Source organism: Wyeomyia smithii, chromosome 3 (assembly GCF_029784165.1).
Source record: "Wyeomyia smithii strain HCP4-BCI-WySm-NY-G18 chromosome 3, ASM2978416v1, whole genome shotgun sequence".
In the NCBI taxonomy this organism is placed as follows: domain Eukaryota; kingdom Metazoa; phylum Arthropoda; class Insecta; order Diptera; family Culicidae; genus Wyeomyia; species Wyeomyia smithii.
This window is the reverse complement of record NC_073696.1, coordinates 189,233,516-189,249,517: the sequence shown is the minus strand read 5'-3', so window position 1 is coordinate 189,249,517 and position 16,002 is coordinate 189,233,516. Positions and strand designations below refer to the sequence as shown.

The window sequence follows — 16,002 nt, the reverse complement described above, 5'->3', positions numbered from 1 at the left end:
CTCGAAAAAAACGAAAGAAAAAAATGACATTCACACGCTAATTAAGTTTTGCTGTATAATGAGGAAGATCTACTCATTTTAGTATTGTGTTAAGAAATTAGGGGCAGTATTAAAAAAGACGTCCGAGGGAATGTGAAAAAAAATCAATGGGGGATAGTAAAAAAAACCATATCGTGATTCTTGTTTCCTACACACGTCAATCAGACGTACACAGACGTTGAATGATCAGAGAAAATAAATTTAATGCACATGCAAGTGGTGCCACGCTACACCCACACTATAGCTAATGCATTGAATTTCTGCGCAAAATATTACCTTATTCGATTGTTCTCATTATTCTTGAAGAAAAGGGCTGGTCTAGAGCCAATTTAGAGATAAAATTTTGCTATCGTTATAACCTAACATTCTATTGTTAAGAATAATATGGGTGTACATTTAGAGCTTCTTTGTTACATTTAGTTCTTTGCGGATAATGAAAACTCTGTCTTTATACATTTTCATGGGAAAAAAATGTCATCTGCATTAAAATGAAAAATATTTTTTGTCAGAAAATAAAATAGATAAGTTTTGAGATTTAAACTATAGTTGATTTACTATGCGACATAATTTATTTAACGATAAACATGAACAACTGTTTTTAATTATTTTCAATTGTACGGTACACTTTTCAAAACCTAAGTTGCTTTGAGCAATTAAAAAAAAAAACATTTCATTTAAAATCGATGAATTTTGGTGGTGACAGAAAAAATAAACCAGAATAGCATGCGAGTTGGTAAGTTTTCCCACCCTCACCTATACTATATCAGCAGCACATTGCACTACAATGTCTAGAATGAATATGACTTACTTTGTGTCTACAGAAAATCCTGAGTAGATATTTGTATTTCAAGCATTGCTCTACTTCTGCTCGTTTAGTGATCCAGAATACGCATATTACCGGATACAATTTTGTTCTCAAGTATCGCTCCAGCTGGTATATCGATTCTATCGCCATGATTAGCTATAATGATGACAGTGCCTCGCAAAGAGACACCACGACCAAACGTAACGTCTCCTGATACAGTTAAGTGATCTAATTCTATCAAATCCGGGATATTGGCAAACCGACCAAGAAACTCTTTAACCTTGCTGAAATGATTATCTCCTAATTTTACCAGTGGTGTTGTGGGAAACATGCGCTGTGGAGACATCACCAACGATCCATACTTGAGACTATATAAATTCGACATCACCAACAGTAGATCGGAAGTCTTTTTGACTGGTAAGAAACGTGAACGTGGTACATTGATGCCGATTCCACCATCAAAACATTTCATCGCTGCTCCTACAGCAGTTTCGAGCTGAATAACACGCATGCCGTTATCCAAGGTTTTGTTATTAACAATTATTTCCATATTCATGGTCCGAGCATCAAGAACACGTTCAATAGATTCTAATCGAGCCCAAATGTTATTGGTGTTGAAAAACTTAAATGTCTTAACAGACTTGAAGTCATCAACGTGTTCCTTGGGAACCTGAGCGATTTCCAGCAGCCGTAACTTGTTTTCATACTGGATCAGTGTACCACCTTTGACGTCAGCGCGCGTTTTATCCGTTACTTCCATAACGAATTCAATGTGTTTATCACCCTGTCGATCGTCACCAAGCAATCGATTTAAAATATTAATATCCACTGTGGCTCCAAGGTTATCGATGTTAGACAAGAAACAATACTCCCGTCCTTCCTCAATAAACTTTCTGAGTAATCCAGAATTTTGAAAAGCTTGGTAAAAATCACCGTGACCCGGAGGATACCACCTTAAAAGAAGAAAATGTGCTTTATTAGCGAAATCGTCGATAAAACCCTTTAATGGCTACTTACGCTTCCATATCACTATCAATGTTGAAATCTCTCGCTACTGGCAGCAATGAATTACGACTTATGCGAGGATAACAGCTTTGGTTGAAAGTATAGATTTGAACCTGAAAGCCTTTGTACTTGCGAATAACCTTTTCAGTATCCTCATCAGTGTTGAACGAATTCATTAAAACCAGGGGAACATTGGCATTGTAAGTTTTGTTCAAGTGTTCGATTTGTTGCACAGTTAAATCCAAGAATGTTAGATCATTGCGCACAGGAATAACACTTTTCGGTCCGTGACAACCCATTGACGTACCAAGACCACCATTCAACTTTACGACGACCAGCTTGTCCAACATTCCACGAATTTCGGACTCCTGTGGTGTTTTTAAACTGGAATAATCCTTAACCGCTTCTCCGGGTAGTTTTTGAATACGGTCCCATTCTACCGATGGCCCATCCTCCTGCAGAAAACGATGATACAACGCTTCAAAGCCACACATCTCCTTCTGAAGGTTTTGCTTTTTGGCATCATCGGCCGTTATGAGAAGATTATCCAAATCTTTGCGCAAACGTATCAGGGCGTCACGTTTTGTAGCCTCGTGAAATTCTTTGGTATCCGATGGCACACGCTGGTGGCCACGTACCTGTTAGAAAAATTTTAAAAAAATCATATTAGTCGTATAGTAAGCTTTTTTAGTTGAATAGTTTAACCGGAACACAACATAAGCATAGAGGCGAATGAATTTTCTGGATTTTACGCCGCTGCTTGACACAAATTACATCACATATAAATTATTCGTTAGATTTTTCCCATTTGTTGAAAGTCTTGCTGTATCTCCGAGTAATTACCGTAGTTATCGAAGGGGTTGGGTATGTTTATATTTTTATTCATAACGCAACAGCTAGCCGTACTGTGAATTACTTGACAATGCTCAACTCAAAGACTACAGTTTTCATAGATCGTTTTTTCAGTCACGTGTCACTCTTATCAATGTAACCACTTTTCTTTGCGATCAAGTGACCTTCAAGTTAATCGGTTATTGCAGTTAACTGTTTATTGATAGTAATCACACGGAAGGGTACGAGGTGACAAACAATATGCACAATAAATAAAACAATTCACCTATAGTTCATTCAATACGTAATCGTGATGATTACAAAAGGCAAAAAAAATACTAACATAATCATCTTCAAGCTTTTGTGTTATCAATTTAAACTGGGTTTCATCGTTTTCGATGTAATCGATAACTGGTTTTGAGTTTAATACTACACACGAATTCTGGAATCCAAGCATCATCGTTTTACTAGAAGCCTCTTTTAAGTAACTTCAAATCACAAAAACGCATACTCTATCACGCAATATTGCTCATATGAAAAACTAGCAGTGAAACACGACCAACTGTTCGACAGCAAAAAGCTAAATGAACCAGAGATGTAATGCGAAATATTGTTTTAACGATTAAGTGAATCGGTTAAACAAATTATCTTTCTGGCATGTTCTAGCATCACATATATACTAGTGTAGGTGTAGTGAAAGACTTTGATGGTAGACAATAATAAGGCGAACAATCCATTCATTTAAAACACGATCGCCCTACCAATGATGTACGAATCAAGCGTACGAACGGCCTTATGCCAAAAGAAGCACGTGTCTATACATTGGAAAGGTCTCTTTTCTCTCGCTCTTTGAGCAATCACATAAGCCTTTCAAGTTCGGTTGAATACTACGTATGTTTACAATGAAAAAAAGAATAAAAATTAAGATATTGTTCACAAAACTACGTAAAACATGCAAACTCATAACTTTTAACGCTTAATTCGCCTCTAACTCGTTAATGTTCAGGAAAGGCATGTGTTCGAAAGTCTTTGAGCATAAAATAACATTTAGTTGGAAGAAAGCCCACATTCCATCGGTTCAAATTTCGATTAAGATGCGAATTAAGTATTAAAAGTTTACGTAGTTTTGTGAATTACAGCACAATTTTTAGTATCAAATCAGAAACCTTTACCAAAAGTGACGTAAAAAAGGATTGTACTATATTGTACAATGCACCGAATTCCACCTAATGAAAGTATTTTGGGAACTGGGATGACCCCACGAAACAGCAATAAATGGCCAACCCATATTTGGTTATCTACGAAATCGGGATGATTTTCACTATTTTTAGTTTCGTAATGGCATTTCGGTTTCTGACTAACAACCCAAGGTGTTGGAATACCATCAATTATTGGTATTTTCAGAAACAGGAATATGCCTAGAGACCAAAAATCATTCACAAGAGCGATTTCGAATTCCAAGATAGCGGTTTCCGGTTTCAAAAAGGAATCTAAAATGGTATTAGGCCAATCATTCCAATACTTCTGAAAGTGGAACTCCAGATGTCATTTTGAAATCCGAAATGACAACTTCCACTTTTTCTGTAAAACAGCCCAATATCGCAAAGTACAATCTAGTGTGGGTATTTCTGCTCCGTGCGTTTTTAGAATATTGATGTTGTACTTGAAGTGATGATGAGTTGTGGGAGTTGTGCATATACGGAAATGAAATAATAGAAATGATTTTTAATTTTGAAAACTTCGATCCCGAGTATCGTCGGGAACGTTCAACTATCATAGATATGTGGTCTAGATTACTATCATATCAGAATTCAACATAATTCAAAGCTATTCTGCTATAAAAGGCCTTCATAGCGGTTAACAGTGCTAAACGGTTTATTTTTTAGTTCACACTCATTATTGTGCACTTAGCTACGCTGATAGTCAATCGATTGCACGTGCTTAGCTGTAAAACACCACATTTCATAGAACTGTTAACTGTGCTTTTCAGCAAATTAACTAGTTTTTTTATGAAGAACATAAAATGTCATGTAGTTCGCAAAAACTTTGGGGGATTTGTCAACAGTGATGCAAATACACAAGTTAAAATGAAGGAAATCTCGTGTCCACTCATTTGAAAACAACCTTCATTCGTCGACGAACGATAACGACCAGAAGCTGATATTTTTTACCTCAACCAGATGAATAGTCTTATATTGCACCTACTTTCCACATTTCAATATTCTGAAGGACACCTGTAAAAAATTCAAATAGAAACAGCTGTTTCTAGATCAATCATGCCCTGATAGACGTTAGAGACATTTGAAATCACATACTAACTCTTATTTCGGAGAACAAGTAAAATTTAGAGAAGTATTGTGTATGTTTTTGCAGCAAAAACTGTCAAAATTTGTCGAAAGCAGATGGTTTGGCAGGAGATTACGCATGGAAGCTAGATCAGCGATCTGCAGAATTGCAGGAGGAACGAGAAGATATTTTATCAATAGGGTAGATTTTGTTTAAAACTTGTATTTTATAATACATTGTCAGCCAAATATTATTTGCGGCTAACTAGAAGTGGTGGCTTTTCAACACAAGACGAAGATATTATTGGGTTGTGTGTATCGTGTGAATCAAATGCAAAGATTGGAGCTGCGACGTGTGAGAAACAGTGTTACATTTAATCAGTTGTAAACTGAGTCTCCACTGGATTATATAAAGGATCTTCTGAGGGACTGTTTCAATGGTCTTATTTCCCAACGACTTGATTGAAAGCGTAAGAAGAGCAAAAAAAATATTTTGTTTCGAACATAAAAGGAAAAGCGGAAGTAGAGAAATTCTTGAAGAAACAGAAGATTCGCAACAGAAATACGATTACGTTGTTATCAACGATTGATAATTAACAATTAATAATGATTTTGCATAAAAAAACGGGAATGTTTCACCCGCTAATAACAGACTGTCATTGCGGTTTTTTCAATTTGTCATTTTCGATTTGGCACAGTAGTTCAAGTTTTGATAAAGATGTCGTTATTCAGAAATGGAATTAAGAATAAAATATACGTATGTTTTAAAAAACGTTACGTTTGCTATTCCATCAGCAAAATAACAGTTAGAAAACTGCAACTTTTTTCGAAAATACACAGATTTTTTTTCTTCAAAAAAAAAGTTTATTACCTATTTTGTATTTTAACACAATGAAGGTAACAAATTTTACTGACATTTGTGAAAATTTATGGACGAAAAAGAAAAGGAATTTTGATGAAAGTATCACGATTTCACAATATCCGAATTGTTGTTATTGAGCACATTTCTTTATTTCAAAATATGTTTAACATTGTTCAAAACACGATATCAATCTTATGAACGTTTTCTTTATAGAGGAAATTTTGAACTCATCACGCGCCAATACTTAGTTCGCACTGTAACTTACACATCACCTACAAATCTGATAAATAATCTGTACGTTATGTGTTCAACGACAAAATTGTCTTCTGATGAAGCTGGTTAATGGATTAACATATTCCAAGTTTTGCTAATGTTAAACACCATAGATTAAAAATACATTACAAGATTAAAATAAATATTGCACGTACAGTACACAGTCTACTTTAGATAGTGAAATAACCATCGCCGACAACGCTAGCGACTATCACTTGAAAATGTTCATGTATGATTTGACTTTCGTTCAACCTCAGGAAATAATGTCACGCATCACTATTGTTTGGCTCCTATAGATCATTTACTTAGTACACACACAACGTAAACAGAATGTCATAAACTGTCTAGGCTAGGGTAGATCAAAAACTTACTTTCAGCAGGATATCAATTGCACCGGTCATCTTGATTTATCTCGTTGTATGGTACAGATACAAGACTTCGAGTGTTTATTAACACGTATATCAACCGATGATGTACAAATAGATAAGTGGCAAACATCGAGACTTTACCTATGAATTAACTTAAGCGTGCTGCACGTTGTAATTAAACCGCGATAACCATTTGTAACATGCGATAGTTGAAACTGAGTATTCACCGTGAGTGTGCGCTTCCGTCAATGGTAAAAATCAGAATGAAGCTAACAAAATCTATGACTGCCGGGTAGTTAATCCAGAAGAGAATACTTTTCTTGTTGATACTAGTAACACGATTTGTTATTCCTCTCTGCTATTGTCATTATTTCTGTATTATTTGAATATGTATTGGTATCAGCCGACTGTGCCTAGCGGAGGGAAAACAACGTTCTAGCGAATACTCCAATGCATACAAAATTATGTTTAAAATATAAAACAAAAAATACTGATAAGCACACACGTGTCGTGAATTCATCTGACGCTTATCACGCAAACTTATTTTGATTTCAAAAGTTACTTTCTCTTTACTGTTCTGTTTAGGGTTTTTAGGAATCAGTTTTGGAAATCGTTGCAAATAGAACTTCATTGAGTTTTAAAAAATATATCAAAGCTTGTTTAATGCCAAATAATAAAACAACTATGATTAAAATAATTTTCTTCTTTTCTTAATTTCTACGTGTGAGCTGATACTGATTTCTTTGCTCAAAGCAAATCTGGATGTTACGACAGTCATTCGACCAGATGTTGGCAGCATCCTCTCAGAATTCAATGAAACTTTGTGGGTGTGTACTGCCGCTCCAAGCATAACTGTCCCATATTCTATGCAAACCTATGCTATGTTATGCTTGGAAAGTCAGTGTAGGCCTTACTACTCTATAGTTGCTTATAAGCAACTTTGCATTTTTTTGGAAATTTACCTATGCTAACATTTGAGAAAGGCTGTAATTTTTTTTATCAAATCGATATATCCGAACAATAACAAGCAATAGAGAAAAGTCATCAAGGGATGATTTCTAGGGCATGCACAGTGGTCTAAACTCGAAAAATCGTGATCGTTTTAGATTTGACTGTAAATATTGATTTTATGTACCCAGTGTCTTCAGCAAGTTTATTCCATATAACAAGGCCTTTCTTTTGGCGTTGGGGTTTTTGCACTCTGGTTATTTTCAGCATAAAACTAGAAATATCTTTACAACAAATAAAAATATCAAACCAATATATTCTACAAAAATGCGAGGTTTAGTAGAATGAACAAAATCTTAGAACATCTTGAATTGTTTCAAATTTTCAAAATTTTTTTTAATCTAGGATCTCAAATTCAATTTTATGGCTGTTTTCAAATGAAAAAATCCATAAATAAATTTGCTAATAGTATATGTCGTTTATTGGGTAATTAGCCAACTCAGCAAAAATCGGTCGAATTGATTTAAAAAATTTCAACCAAATTTGCACTGATGAATTAGAGTCGTCATTTATCTGGTCATCTTCTACACTGCCTTGGTTACGTACCTAGTCCTGCCTACTCTTATATAGGCGTCTACGCTTGCACTACGTTTAATATCTAATCATTGTTAGCTCTTGTTGCTTCATTATACTAACCTGTTAAGCACAGCAAGGTTTAGAAGAATTTCAATGATTCATTGTACACGAAAATTTCTAATCCGTCATTGTTCAAAATTGTATAGGAAACAAATAAAAAACTAGGATTCATTCTAAAGTTAATCTTCTCGGGCATAATATAATCCTAACTGACTTTCCCCCACCCGTAGCCAGCAAGTGATAGATACCGTATGACATCAAAGGAAAGCTCCAAAATGAAGTCAATTTAACAATTGTACGAACATTTAAAACTGTATAATTATTACAGACAGATCTTTAGCAAATAGGTACATCGATCATTAATTTCAAGCATAGTTTATAAGAATTGCGCTTATCGTTGACCTAAAACGGAAGTTAAATTTTTGGGTATTCGGGTTACATAGCTTTAGGAAGGAGGAATGAAATCCTTTTAAAGTTTTTATTTATATCTCACAATAATGGATGATCTCTAAAACCTTAGAAATTGAAACGATTTTCTCAATATTTTAAAGGAACATAGTAAAAAATGCACCGCTCTGTGTAAATAAACGGACAGCAGAATCGAGCACGCACGAATGTCTGCACATCTAGCAATTTTCGCAGATTGCCAGCAGATTCCCATACCGGCAACGGTTGAACTATTCATACCCACCCACTACAAACAGTCAAATGTGTTCAAATTTCATTACAGGTCACAAAGATAGTTGGTAGTTATATAACATGCACATAGCATTTCGCAAAGTCATTGTATGTATTGAAATATTACAAAATTACACAGAATGACAATTCTTAAGCTTGTGCTTAGCCAAAGGGTAGACAATTACTGATAACGTTTATCGCATTGGAAAGAGCCGGCTTTATATTGTTTGTATTCCAAGGACATTGAAGGTCGAGCATCAAGGGTGATAGTGGCGGCCTTTCTTTTCATACTTTTTTATGTTTACTAGCAAAAATTAAGAGTTTCAATGTCTCGTAATTGTTGTTTAACATGCTCAAAACATTCAGAAACAAGCTTTTTAACACTTGATTTAATAATTTAACACATACCTTTTTATCACTAGGAACATCCAACATTTTTCTTCTGCTCGTGAAAAAATTGTACGCAAAAACACCTTGATATCGCACTATCAATATTAGAACAGCACTTCCTGTAAATTTAGAAACATATTTCAATAAATCAAATAGAATTCACTTTTCTGCAATATCACCTGAACAAGTAAACAAGACCTAAACACCGAGCAATTCAACCCAACGAGAGTAACAGCACATCACAAGGAAGCAAAATGAATTCGATTCAATCACTTCACGTTGGCAGATAAAAGACTGCCAAAATTATTTGATTTTGTTTATGACTCTATACCTCACTGTCCTTTTGTTGAGATGAAACGGGGTTAAGGTTTACAGAGCGAAAAGACAACGTAAATATCAAACGCTACTTTTGTTTTGCACATAGTGTGTTGTATATATAATTCTGTATTATCATGTACTTGTGTATTTATATAATTGAATGCGGCGCGATGCCCATCTGCTTATCGCTCCCGCTCAAAGTATATGCAATAATGGGTATGGTATCATTTTAGAATAACTTTTCGATCAGTCGGATTGGCGATTTAACGCAAAACTAAAAACGACCGTGCGACTTCTGGATTTGAACTTCAGAACTAGGAAAATGATAGATTCAATTTTTAGCCAAGGCTTATATACACAGTAGACTGTTTTCATGCAATATTTGCGTAAAATGGATGTTCTTGACGTCAAAAAGAACACAGCTGCGGCCGAATTCCAAGAACACGATTCTTGAAGAGAAGAAATTTCTTCAGTGAAAGTATATGAAAAAAAAATTTCATCTTCGAAGAAATGTGTGTTTGGAATTCGCCGCTGGTTAGAAACTTTCAGCAGCATTTAGTAGACTGCTTACTGTCAATAAAATACATATGAAATTGCAAATAAATGAGATCCGGTTTCGCTTCTTATTTGAGGTTATGTTTTTACAGGATTTGGTAGGTACATAGCGTGTTGGAATTGCTTTTCTTAGTTTAAATCTATCGTTTAGTGAAAAAATCTAAATTTTTAAAGTTTCCCACTATGTAAACTTGTGGTAAGTAACTCACTGCTAATTGAATTTTGATATGTTAAAATGCTGTCTACAAATCATCATCATTTTTGAGGCTCAAATTTCTTTCTTCTCGGCTTTATCGAGCCTCAAAGAAAATTCTGTAAGGGATCATTCAAATGATACAAAACGCTCTAGAGGGTGGGGGGGGGTATATGCAACGGAGCGTTATATTGCATGTGGCAAACATGTAAAATTGCGTTACATGGGGGTGTCTCGTTTCCAGTCGAAAAATGCTGCATTGATTTTGTAAAAAAAAAACTTTTTGACAGTTCCTTATGGGATTTTCTTTTGGGTTCAATAAAGCCGAGAAAAAGAAAATTCATTATGTTCATCATTCGTCGAGCAGTTGGACAGGACGAGGTACGGAGTACTATGGAGCAACGGGTACCAGAAAGAACGCCAGTGTTACGTATGTCTTATGTATGTGATCGTACTTCGAGACCAGCTGGGAGGGACTAGCGTTTTTTTGCATACTCTCTCCCATTCAGAATTTTTTTCATCTTGGTTCTTGTCGAGCCCTGAACAAAATCTCTAAAGAGATTTTCAAAAAGCCGTGTACAAATTTTATGCAGCATTCTTCAAGTGGAAACGAGATACATGTAAGTACGGTGTTTTATCCGCCAAGTGCGAAAAGTCGAAAAACCTACTTCAATTTTTTTATATGAGATTTGACAGTGGGTTGTAGTTTTGGGTAGTCCAGCAGCAAAAACGAATTTCATTATTACTAGTTTCTCATGCGCTTTCTAATGAATTGGGTCCTAAAGTTTTACGGAGGAGCAAATTCGGGGAGAATTTCGAACACCCGGTTCTTAGCGCTGATCTGAGGCAGAGCGCTCTGCAGCAACACGTTTCGTTTTCCTAGATTTTCAAATGAAGAATAAAAAAACTGCTCGAAATGCCTTAAATGGCAACTCTCCCATATACCGTACATGGGCGAAATGTCATTTAAGACCTTTCGAGCAGTTTTTTAAATCTTAATTAAAAAAACGAAGGAACACGATGCACTTTTTGCCTTTCTCCTAGAAAGGTATAGCAATCACTTGCAAAACCGAAAGTATAAAAGTGCTCCAAAGGGCCGAATGGCATATATCACTCGACTCAGCTCGACAAGCTGAGCATTTTTTGTATGTATGTGTGTGTGTGTATGTGCAGATTTTTATTCTCACTCACTTTTCTCAGAGATGGCTAGACCGATTTTCATGAAATTAATTGCAAATGAAAGGTCTCATTGTCCCATAAGACCCTAATAAATTTCATTGTAATCGGATTTTGAGTTTAGAGGTTATGTATCAAAATGTAAAAATCATGAAACATCATTATCTCAAAAACTACACAACCGATTTTAACAAAATTGATTTCAAATGAACGGGCTACCTAAATTACCCTTAACTTTTGAATTTCATAAAGATTGAACTCGTGGTTCAAAAGTTATGACAAGAAACGTGTTTTGAAGACTACTTAATCTCAATCATGTTTCTCAGAGAAGGCTGAACCGATTTTCATAAAATCAGTGTCAAATGGAAGGTCTAGTTGCCTCATAATACCCAATTGATTTGTTTTGCAATTAGACTATTACTTTGCCTGTTATGTTTAAAAATGTGAAATCCAGCTATGAAAAGGAACATATTCCGAAGACTACTTGAACTCACTCACTTTTCTCAGAGATGGCTGACTCGATTTCCACAAAATTAGTGTCAAATAAAAAGTCTAGCTGCCTCATAACACCCTATTGAATTTTACTGTAATCGAACTGTAACTTCGTCTGTAATGTATCGAAATGTGAAAATCACGAAACTCCATTATCTCAGAAACCACACAACCGATTTGGTCAATATTATTATCAGATGAGCGGGCTAGTTAAGGGTTAACCGTCTGGACGAGGGAAAAATTTTTCTAATTCTAGTCACACCTTCTATTCCCGTTCATCTTCGCATTCCCGCGAAACTACAAACATTGCCCGCTTTACTAAACTTAAAATGTAAGACAATATGACAAAAAATGAAATTAGTTCGTAAAGTAAAATTAGCACAACGGAGCTCTTCCGTGATACGCCTTCCATGGGAGTTGGCCACCAACTGACGTGTCTCATCGCTTGCGCCGCTGTAGATATAATAAGTCATTATACATAGTGTGCGTAAAGAGACCACTCTCTCAGTTGACAGAAATAAACTTTCCACAGGACAGTGTGTGCAGTTTCATCGCGGTGTGCTGAGATGCGGGAACACAAGAGTAGAGGGTGATTCGACATTGGTCTTAGGAAGAGTTACCCTTACCCAGTAGTTTAATTGGCCAAAACACCTTGCCGGAGACAAAGGGTTAACTGATGAATTATGATTGAACACGTGGTTTAAAAGTTTGGCTGCCCTATACATTCCCATTTCATTTAATTATAATTGAACTTAAGCCACCGTTATGTATTAAATTGTTAATAAAACAAAGAAAGTCTATTATTTCAAAGATTACATGACTTATTTGAACATAACTAGTGTCAAACTTACAAATATCAAACTTCATAACAATTTAATATGTGGCTCAAAAGCTATGGAAAGAAAAGAAATTCAAAGGCTATTTAAAACTATACCTGTTTTGATTGATATATGTGGTCTTCACATAATTTAAATGTGGTTTTGTACTATTTGATTATTATTACTATTTAAAGTCTGCAAATTTAAAGTCTGCAAATCGGCCGTAGGATATGATCAAAGTCAAAAGACAAATCGTTTGAAATGATTGGTTTTATCGAAATGACAACATCCTCGACTTTTGGCTTCTGTACATCGCCCTAATTCTGAATATATTCATATTGGGTGGTATTCGGTCATTTTCAGCAAATTTTCTGGCATCAATCTGACACCGGAAATACTCAAATTGGGAGGTATTTAGTTATTTTGGTTGTTTTCCAGAAACTAACAGTAATCTTCTTTAAATTCAAAATGGTGTCAAGGGTCAATGTTTGGTTTCTATGCATCATCTCGATTACGGAAATATCCATGTTGAGTATTATTTGGTCATTTTCGACTGCTTCCTATAAGTTGCCATTTAGAGATTCAAAATGGTGCCTGAGGTCAATTGTTAGCTCATTGCATCATTCTGGTTCCAGAGATACTCATATTGGATGGTATTTGGTTATTTTAGGCTGTTTCTCACAAACCGGAAGTCGCCATCTTGGATTTCAAAATGGTATTTAAGATAATTTCTGGCCTCTGAACGTCATTCTGGTTGAAGAAACACCCATATTGGGCGTAATTCGATCATTTTCCGCTGTTCCCCAGGAACCGGAAGTCGCCAACCTAGAATCCAAAATGGGGTCTTTGGTCGATTTCAGCTGCTGTGTATCATTCTAGATTCGGAGATACTCATGTTAGACGGAAATCGGCCATTTTTGGCTTTTTTCCAGAAACCACAAGTTGCGATCCTACAATTCATAATGGTGTCTGATGTCGATTTGTGTCTCCAGTGCATCATTACGATTCCGAAAATACCCATATTGGGTGGTATTTGGTCGTTTGCCGCTGTTTTTCCGAAACCGGAAGTCGCCATCTCAGAATTCAAAATGGTATCTGTGGTCGAATTCAGCTCCTGTGTATCTTTCTTTATCCGGATATTATTATATTGGGTGGATATCGTCCATTTTTGGCTGTTCTCCAGAAACCGGAAGTTGCTATCTTACAATCCAAAATAATGCCTGAGGTCGATTATGGAACATATTTGTTACCACTAAAAACATTCACCTGCTAAATATGGTTCCATTTAGTTGATTAGATCGCGAGATGTGCAGAAATTTGTGCAGAAACATGTGCTTCCATAAGTGGGAGGGGCGTCGAACCATTATGGACATATTTGAAGTGAAAAACACAGAAATGTTGCATCGTAGCATAGCAACTTTAATAAACAGTTTTGTTTATTTTGATCCGTGCATGCACACGACGAAATTTGAATAACAAAACGCCCATTGTTTGTTGAAGTTGCTATGCTACGTTACGACGTTGTTATATTTTCTACTCCGTTACTGCGATTGAAAATTCCTTGACCTACAGAAAACGTCAGAATGGGCTGCGTGCACTGTCCGCCATTACCGCTCGTGGAAAGTTGTATATAAAAACTGGTATAGCTTTAGGACCCAATTCGGCCGCAATCGTCGTGAAAACAAACAACCGGCTTATCGCTCCCAATTCTTACACCTTGTATACAAACCTTCCGGAAATATCACAAAAAGTGAGGTTAGGCCACTACATGCTATAATCTCATTTGAACTTAGCATCACTTATTTAGATGTTTCATGCTACCGAAGAAAACTTCCACGGAACACATCTTCGACGCTTGTGATTCAGCTGCGAACAAATATTTGATTGTATTTGGCCCAGCATATAAAGAAGGTCGGGTTTCGGGCTTTCAAACCCGAAACCTGAACCCGACCTGTACTCGTCGGGTTCGGGTTTGAAAATGCCCTAAACCCGTTAGGTCTGAAAACCCGAAACTCGACTATATCAAATAAGCATTTTTATAAGATAATAATGTCCAACTTCATGCAACTGTAAAAATCACTAACATTTCAATACCATTTGAGGCTCAGAGCTTCAGGGCAGCCTCAAATTGGTACAAAAAATCGACCCTCAAAAAAAATCTCGGGTTCGGGTTTCACAGTTTCGGGTTTAGATTTCACAAAAATAAAATTTTCGGGTTCGGGTTCAATCGAGAAAAAAAGTCTCGGGTTCGGGTTTCAACCGAAAAAAAAATTCGGGTACGGGTCGGGTACGGGTTCGAAAAAAGCCAAACCCGACCATCTCTACCAGCATACCGATACATAATGTTTTCGTTGCTAGAACAAAAAAAAACTTTTTTACTGCAATCGCGCGTTAACCTTTGTTTATTGGCGTTTATGATATTTGTAGCCATTATTTGTTGTTCATTGAATTGCAAAAAACTTATATTTCTGTTTTAATATTCATACACAAAAAGATCGCGTTGTTAATCAAACAATATAGTAAAAAATATCCTCTGTTTAACGTTTCGTAACTTTTCCTAATGAAGTTGATAAGATTAAAGCCTGTAGTACACTCTTTGACCGAGCGTCAAATATTTGTCACTTTTTGGCAGATAAAAATTTGGTCAAAGATAATTATTTGTCACTCTCCAATTTTAACATGGGACAAACACGGGCAAACAACAACCATGATGTCAAATAAATTTGACCATTATGTCAGAAGGTCAAATATTTGACCATTAGACAAAGAGTGTACTACAGGCTTAAGAGTAGTTGAGTATTAGGGTGGGGAATCGTTATATGGGAAAAACGAAACTTGATAGCAGAAAGCCAGAACCAAGTTTTTTTTGTTCTATTTGGAGCCCCAAACAATCCTAAATTTATCGGGAGTCGATTGGTTTAGTCTACGCCTGGCGCATTTCATTTCAAATTTATATGAAGGTTTGTATGGAAAAACCAACGTTTTTGCATTTTCCATTCTAAAGACCTCAAAGCGGCTCAAACCATAGGTTTCATGACTTTAAATGGTAGGCTTTTTGATGCCAAACAACTTGGCCGAAGACTTCAAAGAGCTAGGGTGTCCCAAAAAAATGCTGGAGCTGTTCAAAGTTGAGTATGTCAAAATTTATGTTGCTAATCATTTTTTCTGCCATCACTGCCACCGTACCGGCGATAGTCAGATTTCCATCAGAAGTAACCTCTGAAGCACGTTGTAGATTCTACCTACGCCTAAAATATTGACCTGGAATTGTTTGTTTGATCCAGCTGAGTGTATAAACTCGTTACAACAGGTTATTTCTGATGGGAATCC

General features: G+C 36.0%; 1 protein-coding gene across 3 annotated transcripts; it reads right to left on the bottom strand.

Moving 5' to 3' along the window:
* Positions 1-589: 589 nt before the first annotated feature.
* Positions 590-9,555, bottom strand: LOC129733253 (UTP--glucose-1-phosphate uridylyltransferase). Of its 3 annotated transcripts, XM_055694952.1 has the most exons (4): positions 9,300-9,555; positions 9,139-9,239; positions 1,862-2,487; positions 590-1,797 (listed from the first exon to the last, which is right to left on the bottom strand). In XM_055694952.1, exons 2-4 carry the CDS (start codon positions 9,163-9,165, stop codon positions 912-914), a joined length of 1,539 nt encoding a protein of 512 aa, XP_055550927.1. In that variant the 5' UTR covers positions 9,166-9,239; positions 9,300-9,555; the 3' UTR covers positions 590-911. The 3 variants fall into 3 exon arrangements, with proteins under 3 accessions (XP_055550927.1, XP_055550926.1, XP_055550925.1); XM_055694951.1 differs by lacking the exons at positions 9,139-9,239; positions 9,300-9,555 and adding an exon at positions 6,472-6,734; XM_055694950.1 differs by lacking the exons at positions 9,139-9,239; positions 9,300-9,555 and adding an exon at positions 3,024-3,226.
* Positions 9,556-16,002: the final 6,447 nt, after the last annotated feature.

Bases quoted from the DNA above. Each gene is read 5' to 3' on its own strand.
- LOC129733253 (XM_055694950.1), bottom strand. From the start codon at position 3,140: ATGATGCTTGGATTCCAGAATTCGTGTGTAGTATTAAACTCAAAACCA. The intron at 2,488-3,023 runs GTTAGTATTTTT...TTTTTCTAACAG, and splicing joins AAAAGCTTGAAGATGATTAT to GTACGTGGCCACCAGCGTGT. The intron at 1,798-1,861 runs GTAAGTAGCCAT...TCTTCTTTTAAG, and splicing joins ATTGATAGTGATATGGAAGC to GTGGTATCCTCCGGGTCACG.